Source organism: Falco punctatus (assembly GCF_963210335.1).
Source record: "Falco punctatus genome assembly, chromosome: 8".
NCBI classification, from domain to species: domain Eukaryota; kingdom Metazoa; phylum Chordata; class Aves; order Falconiformes; family Falconidae; genus Falco; species Falco punctatus.
In genome coordinates this window covers 9,993,271-10,012,829 of record NC_137588.1, presented here as the reverse complement: position 1 = coordinate 10,012,829, position 19,559 = coordinate 9,993,271, and the positions used below count along the sequence as shown (strand labels likewise).

The 19,559-nt window shown below is 43.0% G+C and overlaps 1 protein-coding gene across 1 annotated transcript in view; it reads right to left on the bottom strand.

The window, feature by feature from the left end:
- The window catches only part of IKZF2 (IKAROS family zinc finger 2), a 193,275-nt gene that overhangs the window by 119,171 nt on the left and 54,545 nt on the right, over positions 1–19,559 (bottom strand). The window contains exon 5 of the mRNA XM_080399859.1: positions 3,510–3,776. Within this exon, the coding sequence (XP_080255985.1) occupies positions 3,510–3,776 (267 nt within the window). The remainder of the gene's footprint in view (positions 1–3,509; positions 3,777–19,559) is intronic.

Sequence of the window (19,559 nt, the reverse complement as noted above, 5' to 3'; positions counted from 1 at the left end):
CATCCCCAAGCACAAGCCCCTGGAGTATCCAGTGGCAATATTATGTGACCAGTCATCTCCTGCAGTAGCAAAAAACTCTGATAAAGATGCTGCAACTTGGGGTATGTGGTGTGGAATATGAAATTCGGACCAAAGGACGACAGCATGGGAAAGGAGGAAAATAAATTAAGCCTGACACATGCTATTTTTCTGACACGAGGCTGTGGCACATGAGGAGCCAGGGGTGGGGGCATCCAGCTCACTAAAGCAGGGAGTGCATGACGCTTAATTCCCACGTGGAGTATTTTATTTATTTTCTGTCAGCGCTGACAAATAAATAGAAAGGCCTCCTGATGTCCATGCAGATTACAAAACCGCTTCACTTAAATTATCTGTGTTTCAGGGAAACGTTATGTTAGGCAGTATCAGATGAATAGCACCATGGGCTCCGTGACGGAGGTGCCATGGACCAGGGCATTGCTTCCACCACGTGCATGAGGCAGTGCTCACGCGAATCTGAAGGATGAATGGGAAATCCCCAGCTTGGTCTATCACGGGAAAGGGCAACTGAATGCATCAGAGGAAACGGATGCTCTTGCATATGAGGATCAGAGATGGGACACTGAGCTCATCTACTCTGGCCTCATCCATGGCACAGATTATTTGCCCTGTCCCTAGATATGTTTAACTGAACTACCATAATGTGGCAGGGAAGACAACTGCTCCTCAGGAACAGATGAATAACAGCTGGAGAAAACTCTGCCCCTTTACATGCATCACACAGCCAAAGCCATATGGCACAGCTTCTCACAAAGCCTGGGTCCCCGGTGTAAGGAAAGCCACACTCTCGTCACAGCGTACATGTAAATTACAGCCTCTACTATGGACCACGGCATTTTGTGTGATTTACATAGACTGCTGACAGGTTTTTTGGGAAGGAAAAAGGACTTTAGTTTTTGCCAATGCAAACAACCGGCCAGACCATGCTTTGGTTGTGCACAGATACAGAGGAGAGTAAGGCGAGATCCAGCTCCCAAAACATACTTAAATTGGCTTTGAGAGGTAAGGATTCACATGCCAGTTGCATTAGCTGATAAAGAATATCATCCGTTTCCACGCACTGGGGACAACCTCCCTTCCCTCCACCATTCTCCCTTGGGCTGCAAAACCAGACTACCCACAAGTCAGGGCTCATTCCAGAGCTGGGGCCAGCCCATTGTGCCTGGCTGCTGAGGAAGTGGCAATATATTTTAAAATACTGCACTTCAAAAGATAGATACCAGTATGTTAAAAATACTCCTCAAAAGCAAGGATGTGGAAATCCAAGCAAAACTTCTCCTTCTGTTGTGGACAGTGAAGCAGCAGCATGTATTAACAAACAAACAAAGTTGAGGGGGGGAGAAAAAAAATCCCCCGCAAAATTTGCCAACTGTTTTACCAAGAGTAGAGCACTGAGCTGCCCATTAAAAGGAATGCCATTTCTATATGCTTGAAATCATCTGTATAGAGCAATACATCACAGTTCCTCTGCTCAGATGGGAAAAGTCAGAGCTCTACGAGGAACCAGCAGTAGCCCAAAGCAAAATAACAGTTATGCAATTCCTACCCATGCACCCGCGTACAGCCCTCTTGCCTGCATGCCGATGAGATTTTGTTCTGTTCGCTTTGAATTTGCATGTCTTCTTTAACATGAAAAAGGCAGCTTGTCTCTATTTAAAATATGCGCTAGCTATTCAGTATCTCAAAAAGTGCAGACCATTTAATTAAGTACCTAAATCTAAATTTAGCAGGTCTAATTTAGTTGCTCAAGTTCAAATACGTGGACTCTGATGCACCTACAATACATATGCTCAGATACGTGCAAGTGCCAATGAAAACTTTTGGGGAGGTTGAAAGCTGGGAACTCAGTCTGTTACATTCTCTATTTTCTTTCCCTTTCCTAGTAATAGCATGTCAAATTGTTAATCAAGATTTTGGTTCTCCATCTAATGCTTCTCCCCTGTCATAATTGCTGTCTAAAATCATGACTGCATCATAAACGATACTGCAGTGCTTTGCATTATACATTTATGTTAAGTTATTATCAATACAACTTATATACAGGGCATTAACTATGTAATATATATTTATTATTCCTCTGTACAGAAATTCTATTGATTTCTTTCCCATCAAGAGCACAGTACTTGAATGCAAACTACTAGGTTTACAAAGGGATTACACAAAATCTTTCTTACTCTACCTTAAAACCCCACTTTTCTTCTTGTATCTTAGTAGATATTTCAGTCAGTGAGAGTCTCTCACCCCATTAAATATTGGCAGAGAAAGATAAAAAAAAAATAATCTTTCATTTTGCCCAAAAAAATATGAAGAGCAAACACCCACTGAGCCTCCAACACAAAAACCTGTGCTTAACTTTATTAACATTTAAGTATGTATCTTAAGTTAAGCATATATTGTAGCACTTCAGGTGACTTACATGTGCTTAAATCTCATAAAGGTTAAGCACAAGCTTAAGTGCTTTTCTGAATCAAAGGCTCTCCCAGGTAGACCTCTGCAAGACCAGACAGTATTGTCTTCTGACATCATCTGTACTCCTACCCTGTTGGAGGCAACTGTCCAACCTGAGGAGCAGCGAAGGCAAGTGAGTACCAGCCTCTTGGGCAGCCCAGTCTGTCCACATTAACCAAGACTCCCCTGAAATTCCCCATTTTGAACTCAAGGCCTCACCTTTCAGGCCCCAAAGACCTGCTCAATCTGCATATCGCAACGGTTTTGTCTGCCTCTTGAGTTCTCAAAAAACCTAGTAAGCTGTTCTGGTCTCCAAAAAACAGTAGTACTACTAATAATAAAAATAAATGATAGGAGAGTGCAAGCATTGAAAGGTGCCACAAAAATGTTATCTGGATGGCTAGGGGAAGCCAAGCACTAGCCCACAAGAGCAGTTCAGGTGAGGCTTCCCTGCAGGAGCGGTCATGCATTGAGCTGCAAAAGCACACCCTAGCATCAGGATCACTAGTTAATGAGTGTCCCTTGTGGGATTTGCTAATTCCGGGTTTCCCAGGCCACCAGCATCATGCCCAGCCACTTGCAAAGGGGGTATGAGATCCCCAGGAAGCTGCTGGCATTGTCCACCTGTGAGCACTTCTAACAAAAGGCCATCTAAAAACTCACCTTAAAGGTTTCTGACATGTTGCACATGTGTGCACATGCGAACACACACACACGCGCCAACAAACGACACTCACCATCTCGCCCCTTGCCAAGAACAGTAAATAAGGCAATTTCCAGACCTTTGTGCTGTTTTTAAGAACCAGAGGCTGGAAATTCAGGTCAAGGAAGCATCATGCTTGCCAGAAACACAGTATCACCAGAATTTGGGGAGCAGGAAGAGAACCAAACCAACGAAGCCCGCCTTTCCCCTCCCCAGCCTCCTGTTACCCCACGAATGAAAAGGGAAGAGAGAAGAGTTGTCAGGTAATATCAACATCAGACGCCACAGGCAGTCATCAGATTTTCTTTCAGCTGCTTACCAGTGTGGCTCCTTTTATGTACCATTAGCACATTGGGCCCAATGCAAACCATGCCACAGACGTCACATTTCAGTTTACCATTCGGAAGCCGGATTCCTCCCTCGCTCGATAGCTCCTGGATCTTTCTGTTATCCGCCATCTCGTTACTCTCAGTGAGGGGGTCTTCCAGGCTGCTTCCTTCATCATGAGCCCTGATCTCATCTTCCTGACTCAGGGGCTTCCTGTCACATTCCTCATCACTTTGCATTTCTAGCTTTACTGAATTTGCTGGAAAAAAAAAATTAAAAAAGTTTATTTTCTAAGTTCCCAATCACTAATATAATGATAAATTTCTACTGTTATCAATATGTAAGCACAGCCTTGAAGCTCAAACCAACATTAAGGGCCTCATGGTGGTGATGGTAACCCAAGTTACAGCTGTGTATTTCTTCAAGGCCTTGTTTTGGGGGATTATTTTTTTTAATTCCTAATTTCTATCCCTATTTTACAGCTTAGAAACTAAGGCACGGTGTGACCCAGAGACCTAGCAGAAGTTGCAGAGATGCAGCAGGCTTAAGAACTGACCTCCTGCTTCTCAGCTTGAAACGCAGCAGCTCCCTTCCTTTCAAGGAGCCCAAGTCACAGGAACAAAGGAACGCAGCAAGCTGCTTCTACCAGGTCTTTCCTGCCTAGTGCACCGAGACGCAGGGTTTCCAAAGACAGGACACTCACTGCCACAGCTCGTGGAAACAAGCACCCTTTGCAGGCAGGACTAGGGACCTAGTGAAGCCGGGCTTATGGGCTGTGTCGGTAATCTCCAAATCACCCTGCCTGCATGGGCAGGTTTCCTGACAGAGGGGAGACCAACCTTTAGGATAAGCCTCCAGTGCTTTTTTGCTACCATCTTCTGATTCACATAAAATGGGACACTGCCAAGGCAAACAGGTCTGAAGTCAGACCTGCGCTGCTGGCTTATTTATATTTGCAAGTGAAATAAGCACAGCTGAAGATCTTTCATATCTGCCTGATCAGACTGATTTCTGTGATTCTCAGGTCACAGGACAAACCTCCTCGAACTGTCAAGAGCTGTGGGATCAGCAAATCTTTGAAGAAAATGAATGCATCACGCATTTTCACATAGGGGTGTCAGTGTGCAGAAGTGTTTTAATTAGCGGACACCCCAATTTCAATGCCTCAGTGGTTGCTCAAAAGCGCCAGAAGGCCTGCCCCAGAGTCAGTCTCCATCCACACTGCCAACCAGAAGGCAAGCCCACGTGCCTGCTTCCCTAAGCCTTGATCCTGCTGAGGGGTTTAGAAAGGAGGTGATTCAGCCTTCATATCTAAGCAGTCTCTGACCTCTGTACTAAGGCCGTTAGCATGAGCATCAGTGACAGCAGTGGACCCAGAGTGCAAATGCATGCCTTGGGCATGGCCAGCGCCTCCGAACCCCGGCCAGGTGTGCTCCAGCGCAGCCACCCAAGGGGCCCTGTCTGGGAACCCAATGAGAGAGTTATGAGTAAATGTGTCTGATCACTGTGAGGCACCCCAGTTTCAAACAGCTGGCTTGGAAGTGTCAGAAGACCAAAGCCTACTGCCTGAGACTTCCTCCTCCATCCTCCTTTCTCCTCCTTCCCCAGAATTTATAGTTAGGGAAAACACACGGTTCAGAGACTGATGTTGATATTGCAACTCTAAATCTCTGCTGTTACTCCTAGGGAAAGCTTAATGAACAGGGTAAAGGCACCAGAGACCAAACAACAGTAAGACGTTGCTTTTTAATCATAACATTGTTGAAACACATCTTCCACTATTCATCAAGGCACTAATGGGAGCTAAGGAATAAAAGTACTATTATGGCAAAACCCATCCAAAGCAAGGACGCAGCTGGATCAGATCACAGCAGACTAGTATCAGCACAGGCACCTGTCATGAAAACAGCCTGTAACTACAAAATATTTGAGTGCATCATTTATAAAAGGGAATTGATACTTTTGTTACTGCAGAAATGCATTTATTGTTTAAAAAAAAAAAAAAAAAAAAAAAAAAGGAAAAAACAGCACAAAGCTCAACCACCACCCAGCCCCAGTCAGTGCCTGGGGGCAGCAGGCATCTGGGATGGCCTGGGATGACCGCCCCCACCTATACCCAGCGTGATGGAAGAGCGCAGTCCCCCAGGGATGGCTCTCTGCTCCGTAGTGCCAACCCTGGTACCAACAGCACACACAGGGAAACACGCAGATGAAAGTAACCTCTTGCACCCCAAACCTGGCTGTGAAAGAGACACTCCAAACTTCACGTAATTGCAAATCACCTCCCCAGGGACAAGAGACATTTTTCTTAATATCTTCATCTGCGAGGCCACTGCTACCTCTGCGTGGGGAGGAGGAAAGGCAGAAACAGGTCAACAAGTGAGTGTTTGCAGGGGGGCAGCGAGGGGGCCAGCAGCAAGAGAAGTGATGGGAAGCCATCTGACACTTGTGCAGCGCCCAGGGTACAGCAGGTGGCACAGCCGTTGTCAGCCTCCCGACCAAGGGGAGGACATACCCTTGGTGCAGGGACTGAGCAGAGGAGACGATGAGTGGGAGCTCTGGCACTCGGTGGGCTGGCAGGGAGAAAGCTGAAGTCCTAGTCCCACCTCCCCATGGAATACACACGCTGGTGATTTATGGACAGCCCACTTTCAGAGCTAAGGTGTCGTAGTTCCCTCAAATAATTAGCAGCCTTTTGGGGTATTCAGCAAGCCTGAGAAGTAAGCCCGAGTAAACGCTTTTCTGTCTTCAGGAGCAGGATTTAATACACTTGGCCACACAAGTAGCTACAGAGGAGCCAGAAACAGTGCCCTGTACTCCTCACCTAAAACCCTGGGTCTCTGCCACAAGCCTGAGCGCTCCCCTCACACAGTAATGCACAAAATAACCAAAAGCCGCGTACCAGTTGTGTGTGTTTATATGTACTCACGAGAGAGAGAAAGCCTTGTATCTTACGTGTCTTCTTACATATATAATTTTTTGTCTCTATTTCTCTAACACGGAATAATAAACACTTGACTGCAGTAAGTGCTGAGCACCACTACTTCCCATTCAAGTCTGTGGACCTCTGCCTGCCCAGCACATATGAAAGCAAGGCTGCAAGAGCTTACAAACTGGAAGATCATTTACTTTATCTTGCCCTAGCGTTTCCTTCTGCTGAATGATGGCTTTCATCCAACAGGATAAACAGCACAACGAAACGGAGTGAGCCGTTTGCTGAAAGGCAACCTCCCCAAATGCACAGTGCTCCACAACTCCTGCAAACGTAGCTCACAAAGCCCAAGTAATTCATATTGCATCTTTCACAATATCCCAGCTATTCTGCAGAGTTGTGCAGGCTGTTTACTCTTCTTCCTGTGAGGGAAGGTGAAGGTGACTTCACACACACACACACACACACACACAGATCACCATCATCGCTGTTTTCAGAAACCCTGTGCTAGTTCTGTTGCTGCAGGAAGGTTTCCTTCAGCTGGGACTAGTCGCAGGTCTCCAGGGAAGGGAGCACTGGTGCAGCAGGGATCTCCTCAGCTTGTTGTGAGGGCTTTGCTAATCAGGTCATCTCCACTGCCTTACATCATACTGGTCCATATATTAGGCTTGCGTGGAAGCTTGCATACAAGCAGGTGCTTAAATTGCATATAGTTTGTTTTCTCTGTTCTGAGCCAGCCTTTGAAACTACAATCATTTAGTGGCACTGTCTTTGTTTCCATCTACAGCCACAAACTCCGAGAGCATAACGAACTGTGCTGCAAAGAAAAAAGAAATATTCAAGGGATGTTTATGGCTATCCTGCATCATATACAAGTCTCCACATAAAATTTCACCCTGGGTTCCCTTGCCTTTCTTCATGCTTGCTAAAAGTGGCAGGCTTTCTCATTCTTTGGCAAAGCAAAGCATAAATAAGTAAATGGAAAAAAATTAAGTTTTTGGCACTTTTCCTAAAAATCACAGCAAAAGAGATAGCAGGGATAAACTGTAAACCAGATCCCTGCAAAAGCATGAACTTGAAGTCAGACCATTTCCCTCCAGTTAATACAAGTTCCTTCCACTTTTTCCCAGTCCAGCTCAACACTTCGTGGGAAAAAAGACAAGTAGCCACAAAAGTTTCTACCTATGAACACAAAGCTAAGGGCACATATTCACCAGACCACACAGCAATTTTATTTATTTTTTTTTCTCCTTCAGAGCACCAACCAGCTGATCCTGAATCACACTTGATGCTGAGTGGCCAAATTTAATACAATTATTATTAATGTCTCATAAGTGCTAATTAAATTGCAATTCTCTGTTAAACGGCATTTTGGCAAGTTTTCAGTACCAAAATAGTTCCTTCACCCACAAATTAGGGTCGCTACAACAAACCAGAAGTTGGAAGATCCACCTAAGAAAAACATTCCTAGTATTTCATCCTCTGTCATGGAAATTTGTCTCCCTCAAAAGCGAGATCTCAGAGGGGGAAAAACCCTCCTGTCTTGCTGAGAGATTTGATCCCCAGGTGGGGTGTAAATTAAAGCACTGTTCATCCGCTTTGTAAGTTAGCAAGCTAGAGTGCAATTCCCACTACAGAACAAAATTCCTTCTGTCCAACACATCAGGGAGCAAGCAGGACTATGCCACTCTGTCTCTTCCACTGTCTGCTGTCCTAGGTCGTTGCTTATTTTATCTGTGGCCTCGGAAAACCAGGCTAGCCACTGTCACCATGGGTTTGTGGTCTTCAGCTAGAGGTTAGCCTTTCCTGGCAGCGGCCATGCACCACCAGCCCCTTCCTGCTGCCTCCGGAGCAGCAGAAAAACCAAGCCTGACTCCTCAAGACCTCCCACGCCTCTTCCCCCATCCTTCTCCTCTCACCATCAGGAAATGAAGCTTTGGCCCAGCTTCAGATAGTCATCCTTGAGGAGGCAAAATTAAAATCTGCTGCCCCCGAAGAGCCTTGGGGGTGGCTCTGTGGGCGAACACAGTGAAGGACATTCGCAGCTAACGCGGACACAATGCGTTCTATAACCAAGCTGGTCTTATAACTGGGAGCAGGGGATGCATTTGCTTTCTTGGGGTCTTCTGCAGATTCCCTGCCCAGAACGCAATATAATGCAATCTTTGAAGCCTGGATAATGTGTCTGTCCTTACCCAAGAATGCAAAGAAATTCAGAAATTGTTACTTCCCCCTGGAAAATGAGCCTAACTACCACAGCACAGTGACAGGCAGCTACAAGCACAACCTTCTGCACATTGTCTCATCAATGGTCAATGACACCATCTATTTTAATTATGAACTTCTCCTAGGCAGTGGATTAATGACATTGCTAATTGGCAGCTAAAGACAAATAGAAAGTGACCCAGCTTCTCCCATGTTTTGAACCTGGGTACCAAGCTCGTACACATCACAAGACTCAAATGTGGAATGTTTTATACTATTACATGCCCTGTTTCTATACTATTAAAAGCACTCAGTAATGGTGAGTGGAATACAGTTAATCTTAAGAGCTGAAATGGCAAACCAGTAAGTGTTTTGTAAAAGAAAAATTAAGATGGGGCAAGGGGGAGGGCATGGAGAACTCTTCTGTCTTGACAAATCTTGAAATTCAAGGTAAGGAATGCCAAAAGCTGGAAACAAGGAGCCCTGACTCTTGTTCAGTCTAAGAGCACTCTGGTAGCAAGAAGGGTCCTTAAAGAGGGTGTTTACACCACTCCAGAAGTGTAGTGAGACTTTAATGCATATTTAAACATACCTTCCTCCTGGAATAGTATAAAGGGGTCTTAGTGAAAATAAAACTTCATCTTTGAGTTTCTTGTTGTTGGTAGAATTTGGCTTTTTAATTAATGAGGCTTTTCAAGTCCATTTTGGCTTAACTGTGAGCTATTAAATGTGTAAACAAGGGAGCACCGACAAATCTTCCCTTTTTCAAAAGGCATGCATACAAAGGGTGAGAACGCCAGCCGAGCAGCAGCAGAACCAGTCAAGGAATCTGCTCTGTTGTCACCTCATAGCCACAAAGTACTTGGCAAACAGGTTGACATTAAAAAGCAAATTAGCTAGAAATTATATTTAGTTGCTAAGAAATGTACAGGCCTCCCTTTCTCCTCGTGCTGCACTGGTGCAAAGCAGGTATCGCTCCAAAGCTGCGTAGGTGTGATGCTGCAGAGTAAGGACAGTTGGGTCTGCTCAAGGCATTGGCAGCACATCTGTTGCTTTGGGGTTGATAACTGTGATCTTCAGGAGAAAGGAAGATGCCTCTTAAATGACACCTGTGGGCAATGCTACCCTAACAACACTGTAATGGAAAATGTTTCAGTTGGGGTTTAGAAAGGTGTATTTCAAGGGAGCCAGCTCTGCTCTCACAGTAGGTTGAGGCTTTCTGGAGGCTTAGAGAGTTAAAAGAGGCTCTATCTGGATGGAACAAACGAGGGTGAGGGTGAATGTCACCTGCAAAGAACGGGGAATTACCCAACTCCTTTCTCCAGTCAAGTGACAACAGCCTCAGCAGGGCCTCTAACATTACATGTGGACATCCCCGATGCTGGGTGTCAAATTTGTTTATCATAAGCTGCCAAAGACTTGGCTTTTGGCCACTGAGCAAGTGCGAATCTTAGATGGTGACACCATGTTGTCACAGTGACCTCAGCAGGGTTATGTCCATTTGTAGCAGTTAAATCAGTATTTCGTAAATAATAAAAAGGAGGAAGAAAATGAAAGATTCAGAAGCTTTTGTGCCGAGTCCTCTTCTGCATGCTACAAACGGGATTCTTCAAGCCTACATGGAGGTGGTTAATGCGCCAGAAATTCAGTGAGAAATGATCAGCTTATTTAGGCATCCTTAGAAATTTTTAGTTTTCAAATTGAAGAATCTCAGTTTAAGCCTGCTACCTCTGAAGTCAATTTAAACTCTCACGAAATGCAACAGAATACTTATTTCATATCTTCTGGAGGTGGTGTGTGCAGTAAGTGTAGACTAACAGGTTTGTTACACCCAAGTTTAGTTTAAATTAGGATGTGGTTGCATAGTTAAGCCAAGCTTCAGTCAGGTTTTAGCTGACACAAACTGTGGTTGACATCCTCTTGTTCCCCAACCCTTCCATATTTTATACCAGCACCAGTGCTCATGGAACTGTCTGGTAAACCAATCTGGTTGAAACTAACCTTCCTGAGAAAAATCAACTATCTTTAGCCGGATTTAGGCCCCTGACCAAGTGTACTGTGCTATCACAAGAAGCTGACATGGAGCAGCCCCCTAGTTGTCTCTGCATGCTTTCAGTACCTACAGTTTTAAAATACCGGCCGGCTTCTCCCAACCCAGCTGTCCATGGCAAGACACAAGGAATGAAGACTGCAGCAGTGAAACCTGTGGAACAACTTTTATGCTCAAATGGCTATACAAGCTTATACAAATATTAAACTGAAAAGACCACAGCTACAGTCGGAAGGGCTCAGGTTTAAGCACACAGCATCCCAGCAAGTGCAGCACTGAGACATGAAATTCTTTTCTATCACAGGACCAAAATCTGATGGTTTCAACTATTTCTGAGTCACGTTCAGTGAGAACCCTGCTGAAGTCCAAAGGCTGAGACACTGAGTAAGGAGTACCCTGGCATAAGTAAGGATGGCGGTATCTAGATCAGAATTTGCCCCAGATGCCCAGCTTTTAGGCATGACTGTTTGCTCACCGCAAATTACCCATGCTGCATAACTCCATCTGGCAAGAGTAAGAACTCCTAATTGAATATATATGATTGTTCAGTTTCGCAAGATTCCTCTCCAGAAGGACCTCAGGCCAAATTTCACCCACAAATGCTTCTATGCAACTTGTACTTACACAAGTGAGAGTCATGTATTCATATCCCAGGGTAGGAAAAGTACTCCTGATGACCCACCCTCTCCCTCCTTGTTTGCCTATACTTACAAAATAATTATGGTGCAACAAGTATTGTGCTTAACATAATACAAAGTTTCTGCCGATGCCCTATAGGTGCAAGGAAGAGCTTCCTGACCCTCATGCCTCCTATCCATTTGCAATGTCAGAACCTGGCCCCAAAAGATGAGTGGAACGCAGTTGTACTTGGCTTCTAGCTGCTGTCCCCTCTGCTGGTGCTTGTGGTAAGCCAGTTATGAGGCTTGAACTCATGGATTTTTCCCTAAGGTCAAATTAGGAACAATTGTTGGATTACCTGTTTATTCATTCTGTTTATTCATTCTGCTACTTTTTGGGCTGTTTTGATGGGGCGACAGAGAATAGGATTTTTGTCCCCCCTCTCCTTTTTCTGTTGCATGAAACATGCTTTTCTGGGCAAATGTCATCTAGCAAATTTTCCGCCTCTATACAACACCTGGTCAGCCCTTGTACACTCCTCGACTCTCTCCTGCTGCATACTCTAATCACTGGGACTTTCTGCCTTTGTCTTAATGACTTTACCCTTGTTACAGAGAGGCAGGTGATGTTGAGGGGGTGCTGCGGTGCGTAGCAGGTGTTCTCCAGGAACCCTTTTCATTGTAAGCTTTTATTTCACAGTTACTGTGAACTGCAGGAGGCAGGGTTCGGTGATGTGGGTGGTCTTTCACAGCCCTTTCCCTTGCTGATCTAAAGCAAGTCTCTTACTGTCTGCAACATGTACATTAAATACTGTCAGTCTCCTACCACAGCTCTTTTTTACTTCAGGGTTATTTCTGATGCACACTGAAAAACAGAGAGAGGAGGAATGATAAAATCAGGCTCAGTCCTGTAGTGAAACACTCTGTCTCTCAAAACATTAAACCATGAACACCTTTTTATTTTTAAGAACTGTTAACATTCTAATAAGGGAGCAGAAGAAACATATATTCATTGAGCAGTGACACACCATTCACCTCTAAGTGGATTTTCTAAGAGGCTGCTGAGAGCTCTATATGGTACCAAAAACTAGAAGTTTGTAATGGAAAATGCTGACAAACTACAGCTATATATGGATCAACTCTTACAAACAAAAATAAAGTGATTTATAACATCCATTTAAAGTGACCAAAACCTCATTGCTCACTCATTGTCATCTCTTGCTTCTTAAGAAGTGCATGACTTTCTAAAATGCTTTCCAGTGTACGCAAAGAGTAGTAATTATAACAGTAATGATTATTTCATTTCTAAGGAACTTTCCGGTAGGGAACTACACTATATTTGAAAATACACTTGAAAAAGTCATTTGAAGCCAATGGAATAGCTTCTCTGGGTCTGGATCAGTTACTCTGCTTCATTTTCTGGCATTTTTACCACTGGAGACATTATTTTAAATAAGTAAAAGGCTTTCATTACAAAGTTACACCTTTGGATCATTCACAGCTTTCAGGAAAATATGTTTTTATTTTCAATTATATAAACTCTAAATCGTTCTAATGCAACCTGACCTAGCAACGTCCCCCTCTAAAGGAGACGCCTACCCTGACTCATCAACCCATGGAAAATTATAAGATAATCACCTGCCACAAAAATATTTTGTCACTACATTATTAAAAAAAAAAAAAAAAGAAAAAAAGAAAGAAAAAGAGATTAACAACAAAACCCGATTCGTTTATTTATTTGAGTCAAAGCCTTGTCTGCACCCTTGGAGGCAGATGCCTGATGCAAAGCAATGGGCAGATCCCCAGGTACAGGACCATTTGCAGCCCTGGATCTCTTCAGTCTGAGTGTGGGAACTTCCCACCACCCGTTCAGTGTTGGATTCCACTGTGATTGAAAGAAGAAAAAAAAAAAAAAAAAAAAAACAACAGGGAAAGCAGTTTTGCCTAACCACAGTATGACTGCATAAAGTTGAAGGAAAGCTTAAAAGCCAGTGACTTTGTAAATGCTGAATTCTGTCAGCATGGTGCTGCTTTTGGGCATGTATTTTTAGTTGAGACAGATGAAAAAGTGTATTTCCCCCCCTCACCCTCCCCTTTTTTCTTCTTTACTGATTTCAGATGGCCAATGGGGACGAGAATTTGGGGATGCGGGATCTAGACAGACCTGCTCACAGTTCAGAGACCCCAGCAATATTGAATTCAGCACATTAAGGAAGGACTTAGAGCACAAAAAGTCACCTACATCTAAAGATGCACATGACAGGGTTACTCCAAGAACCAGACACTGACGGTGTGTTATAAGGATGGCAGAATCTGGTTTTGTCCCTTAACTTTTCCAAATTTAAAGGACAAAACTGTTTATTAAAGGAAAGAACTCTTTATAATAAATTTCCTCTTTCTGAATTCACTTCAAGAATCTAAATCTGTTTAAACCCCAAATTTAATATACTAAAAATGGGGGGAGGGTATCTCTATTGCCTCCTTCCCACAACTTAAAACACACCAGCTATTAAAACAGCAAGATATTAAATGACTATTCATTCTGATATTTTTTTTGAAAGCAGTGCTAGGCTTTCACCTGTATCATTATTATGTAGGCAGTGACAGATGGCAATGGAAAAATATAAAATAACTCTTAGAGTATTAACTTTTTTCAGTACCGTATGTGTCAGATTCTTTAGCATAAATAAATGGCATTACACAGTCTCATTAAATCTATACATCTGTGTAGTAACTTGCAATTTATGGATATTTTCTGACACAATGTACAAACCAACAGGTTTAGCTCACATGTTTCTTTTCTCACCATGCCATCTCCAAGTCACCAGAAAAGCAAACAAAAGCAAAACCCTACAGTAAATATTCCTGAAGCATTCTATGAGATTTGCTATTCATCATCTACACATATTTAAGGAAACAAGAAGGGAAGAGGGTGGTGGAATCATGGAAGAAAGGATCTGGAGGGAGTTGGCAAGTAAAACAGATAATTAGGTACCTAAAAATTTACATATCTAACAAGGGATGTTTCCTCAAGTTAGATTAAAACAATAAGAACAGCAGATGTGCACATACATTTTTCTCATATCAACTACTTAAACACCAAAAGCACCCACCACATTTTCACCACGATACCTAAGAGCGCTGAGCAGATACCTACCCTCATTGAGTGCTACAACAAGGACGGACTAGGGATTGCAGGACCAAACCCCAAGCTGAAACATTTCAGACTGCTGAGGAGGTCATATGATGCACCATCACCAAACAAGCTGCAAGATGCTGCAAGTGGCTTTGAGCACCACTCAGTATGTATTACTGCAGAAGAGTCAAGAAGATGGAGACAACAGATTCAGGAACTGAAGCATCTGATACTTCCTCAGGAGATACATGCAGACCCATAAACTCAGCTACTCCGTGGAAACCACATGTTCAACCACCACATACAGCTGAGCACATAGCCTCTCTGATGGATGGCAGAACTATTGATTTCACTGTCCCAGTTAAAAAGTTTCTTTCTGGGCCACAAGTTGTCTTTGGGAGCCCTCCCTTCACACAACAGCCCGCTGGTCCAGGCTGGTGGAACAGGATGCAGCACCACTCACTGTTACTGTTCATTAAAGATGTCAACAAAAGATAAAAATCCATAAACATAGCCACAGCCAAAGAACAAGTGCTTGTCATGGAGGAGTACAACAGCTCTGCAACTATATTCCTGATCGCTGTGTTTCAAAAGGTACCTCCTTTTTCAACTCCTGTGATAGTACTTTTGGAGATGTTCTCCAAAGAGCTCCAACAGATCTGGAGAGCTGTTAATACCTCCAACATATCACAGGAGTATCAAGAAACACTCCTGCCTGAACATCAAGTCACATCTTACAAACTCAGACCTCACGTATGTGACACATTCCCATTGGAAAGCTTAAATTTGGCATTAGCAGCAACTTCTGCACGTCACCCTTTTGTCTGCTTGAGTAAAGGATCTGTTGGGAGCTATTTATGTACTGGCTCTTTTCCTCTAGGAGGAGCTGGTATTTCTGCCTAAAATTAAGATGGGTTGACACTTCCTACGATGAGGCCCTGTTTTTTACTTGCTTATCACTTTGCCAAAAACAATTTAGGCTGAAATTTATAGGCAATATTTTTTGTGTGTGTGTGAAACTGCAAATCAAAAACATTCAACCATCTCTGACAAAGAGGTCTGAGAAACCACCATCATGGGTTCTTAGTGTTCAAGTAAGGCAATCTGTGACCAGCCAAACTAACGAAGCCTGCTTTTCTCTGGATTTGTACCCACAGCCTCTTTCAAGCCCTCTTTCCTTGCAGTAAACCCAACTGGGGTACCTGCTGCCAAACAGAATGAGTAATATCTGAGTTCCGCTTGCCTTTCCCCTCACTAACGAAGGCCAGCAGCCCCAAGAGATCCTCTGACCAAACCCCAAGTTTCATCTCCTGGGTACGCTTCTTCTATTGTGCCAGTACAAGAGAAGTGAGACCCAGAGACATGAAACATCACTGACATGCCTTGCTTTGATTTTGAGGATAGGTCATGTGCATTTAAAAAATCATTACTCACTGCAATGAAAAGAAGAAAGGGGAAAAAAAAAAAAAAGGAATGAATTTGGCATCCTAAGAGCCTCACTAAAGCTCTTTAAAGTGCATAATTCCATCACCGTACTGTACATAGCACACAATCTCTGAGGGGTAATTATCCATGGATTGGAAGCCAGTGTGAATATACACACAGTCAGTCAATATGATGTTGTGCTTGCTGCTGCTGCTTCTCTCTTTTTTTTTTTTTTTCCCTTCTTTTTTTTTTTTCTATTTTTTTTTTTTTAAATCAATTTTAATTGTTGTGGATCTATTTCTGCTAATAAAAGAGAGTAAACCAATTCTGGTCGGATAGATTTCTGGATACGGAAAATGAGTGAGCAAAACATGTGAGAGTACTTACTGTATTACCAGAAATATTTATAAATGGCTCTTCCCTCCCTCGGCTGGCAGAATATCAAAGCACTGAGGAAGCAGCACGGATGGCTTCTGAAGGGATGGAGAATGCAAAAGTCCGTTCCTTCATCATCAACCTGAGAAAGCAATGCCACAGAGCTCCGGCAGAAGCCCAGACTGGAACTGTTCTAACAGCAACATCTCCCCTCTTGTCAAAGGGCTAACGCTATTCTGAGCACAAACTGTATTAGAAAGGATCACAAATGAGCCTCTACAGGAATATATAATGTGTCTACCGGGTTATGACAACATATGAACTGAAGACCTAAGGTTTTTTGTAATTTAGATGTGATTCCTGAGACTGTCTGTCATTCCAGCCGAGGACAATCATATTCTCTGAAGGCTTGATGCCTACATGCACCAAGACCCACCTAGAGTCTTCGGGCTTGAGAGTAGTGCAGCCTTTTTTATAAAACACAGCATTATCACAATGTATTAGGTGCATTTCTATCAGCAAAATAAAAATGTAGAGACAAGCAGATTTTCAAGAGACACATGGAAAATCATCCATATCCTTGTGTGAGAACTTGGCTGAGAAAGAAAGGACTCTACACCATCAGCTCCTGCAAACAGGGTTCCTGCAAACGGGGTTCCTGCAGAGGTACACACACACACAGAGCTATACTGGGATGCAGATTCCTGGCACGGACATGTGCTTTTGCATAACTCATACCTGCACACAGACTAAGGAGGCTTTCTAGAATTGGATTAACCAAATACACACTCTGAACTTTGTCTAACACCATGATTTGTTTCCACGTATCCCACTTGTGTTAATGCAAAGGCATGCCAGCCAGCTGTGGTCTGCAGATTTACGCTGGGGAGGGGGGGCAGGGAAACGGGGGAGACAAGCACTCAGTTGGGCTGCTGTGCTCCCAGCTGTCCCTGTGCCCAGCCAGGCACTTGCAGTGACGGCTGGATCGCGGGAGTGTCCCGAGTCTGCTGTTTGTTCCCATCGGTGGAGAACTACAATAAGGCGCACCAATTCCCAAGTTAGCTTGTGCATGTGAAAACGCCTGGGGGTCCTGATTCAGTGCAATACTTAAGCAATCGCTGATCTTTAACATTAAAGTCAACAGGACTTCAGTACATACATAGGTAATTACATGAATTCATCATTGGGCTGAGCAAGCATGTTCCCGCTCACAAAAGCAATGAAAGGACAACGTGCAGGAAGAACGAAAAGCCTTCAGGAAAGGATTAGTAGTGTCACAAGTTAAACATCTCCTCCCTGATGACATACAGGATCGGGTCAACTGTGCAGACAAGCGAGAACACTGTAGCATGAAGTTAGAAATGGTAATAGCCTGCTCAAACTACTGCCTGTAGTAGCTTTTCAGATAGCAACCACAGAATACTAATGTACAATAAGCAATAGTTTAACAGCTCTCCTGTATAGAAGAGGTAGAGGTTTTTCAGCATTTAACTGCACATCATTTCTATTCCAGATCTCCTACTTGGCTGTTTTAACTTACCTAGCAGATTTAAGTGTAAGAAATAACAATAAACTTCTCTCTGTAATCAACTTCTGAAACCCTGCAAACTCTTGCTTTATGGTTCTAAAACTCATAACCTAGGAAGGCTATAACCTAATAGCGATATGCTGTCTACTGAATTACAACAAATAATGCAGAAGGACCTGAGCAACAACTCCACCCCGCTGTTAAAAATAGGTAACAGGGTGACAATATGAACACATTTCAGTTATACAGTACTAAGTAATCTACCACTAGTTATGACCAATCTCAGTCTTTTTTAAAAAAAACAAAAAACCAAAGAAACCAACCCACATTATTTTAAAAATTGTCTTAATCCACACTAAATATTACAAGTTCCTCAGATGATTATGTCTTCTCATAAGTACAGGAAATATCAAGAATTTACAGTCGGTCATTTGAGTACCCTTGCTCACACCAAGCAGAAAGTAGTTCAGCACCTGCTGAAATAATTGCCAAGCAAGGAAAAGATAAAGATATAAAACAAATTTATGGGCTGTCTAGCAGACTTTACATTCAATTTTCTCTTGTCACATTCTCATCAAGTGTATGTACCCGCACAATTCTAGTTGCAAAGGTTACGATCAGAACAGTGTCAGATTCAACTACCCTTGTGCCAAATTTGATCTGAGGGGTTCAGTAAAGCAGTATGCATACTCCCAGGTCAGACATATAATTTTATGTGTCACATGTGATTCTTCATTTATCTGTTTTCGTGTGCATAGTGGATCCATTGACTTCCTTTAACGTTCCTGAACATTCATAACCACCATTATTAATGCATATATGCTAAACAGTCCTTGCAGAAAGTGACTTGTTCATATAAGCAATGCCATTACTGCTTCGTTGTCAAGTTTCTGGCCTGGGGCTTTGGGATCACTGGCTTCCTTTAAGAATTATCAACAGAGGATTCTCACTCTAGGGTAAGAATAAAACATCTACCATGAGGTAGAGCCTGAGATGCTTAAAGCTTGGAGATTTATTTTAGGCAACTGCACCCCGCACACACGGAGGTGGAATATTCCAGTCTCCAAATTTCAGTTCTGTTGGGAGACATAAGGAAAATAAGAGGTTTTGCAGTGACTATTGAAGACAAAAAGAAAGAAATAATCATATGGGTCAAACAAACAGAAACATTTCATTTGCTATGAAAATAATTTGAGTTGACTCAAGACATTTATTTGACCAAAAAGAAAATAAGTATTTCTTTAGTTGTATAACCTCCCCCTTTCAAGTGCTGGCCCTTTTGGGTTGAAATACATCATTTTGAAACAAACATGGAAATGTTCTCTACTTTCAAGCATCAAAAGCCATTTCAATATTACTGAAGTGTTTTCTCCCCCAACATTTTCATCTAACTTGACTCAAATTTCATTCTGGTCTTGCTCACAAGCTGCCTTTTTCAACGAATTTATTACTTGTCATTTCCACCTAGCGGCTTCCACAGCCAGCTCGTTCCCAGCAGGCTGTAAGGATGCAAACCAGTCTTGAGCTAATCTTCTGCATCAGGAACTAAGGAAGCATTGAACTCGTTTAAATCAAGGAATTTGTGAAACAGGCATTCTTTACAACTAAATAAATGAATTAAAAAAAATATAAAAAAGCAAACATTTGAAACCTCTACATGTCCTTAACAGTATGATGGCATAGTTACACAGTATTTTGGAGAATGCAACAGCTGTGCCTCCTATCCCTTTCTTCAGCACAGATGGGTAATTCAGAAGCCTTCACTGTGTTCCTG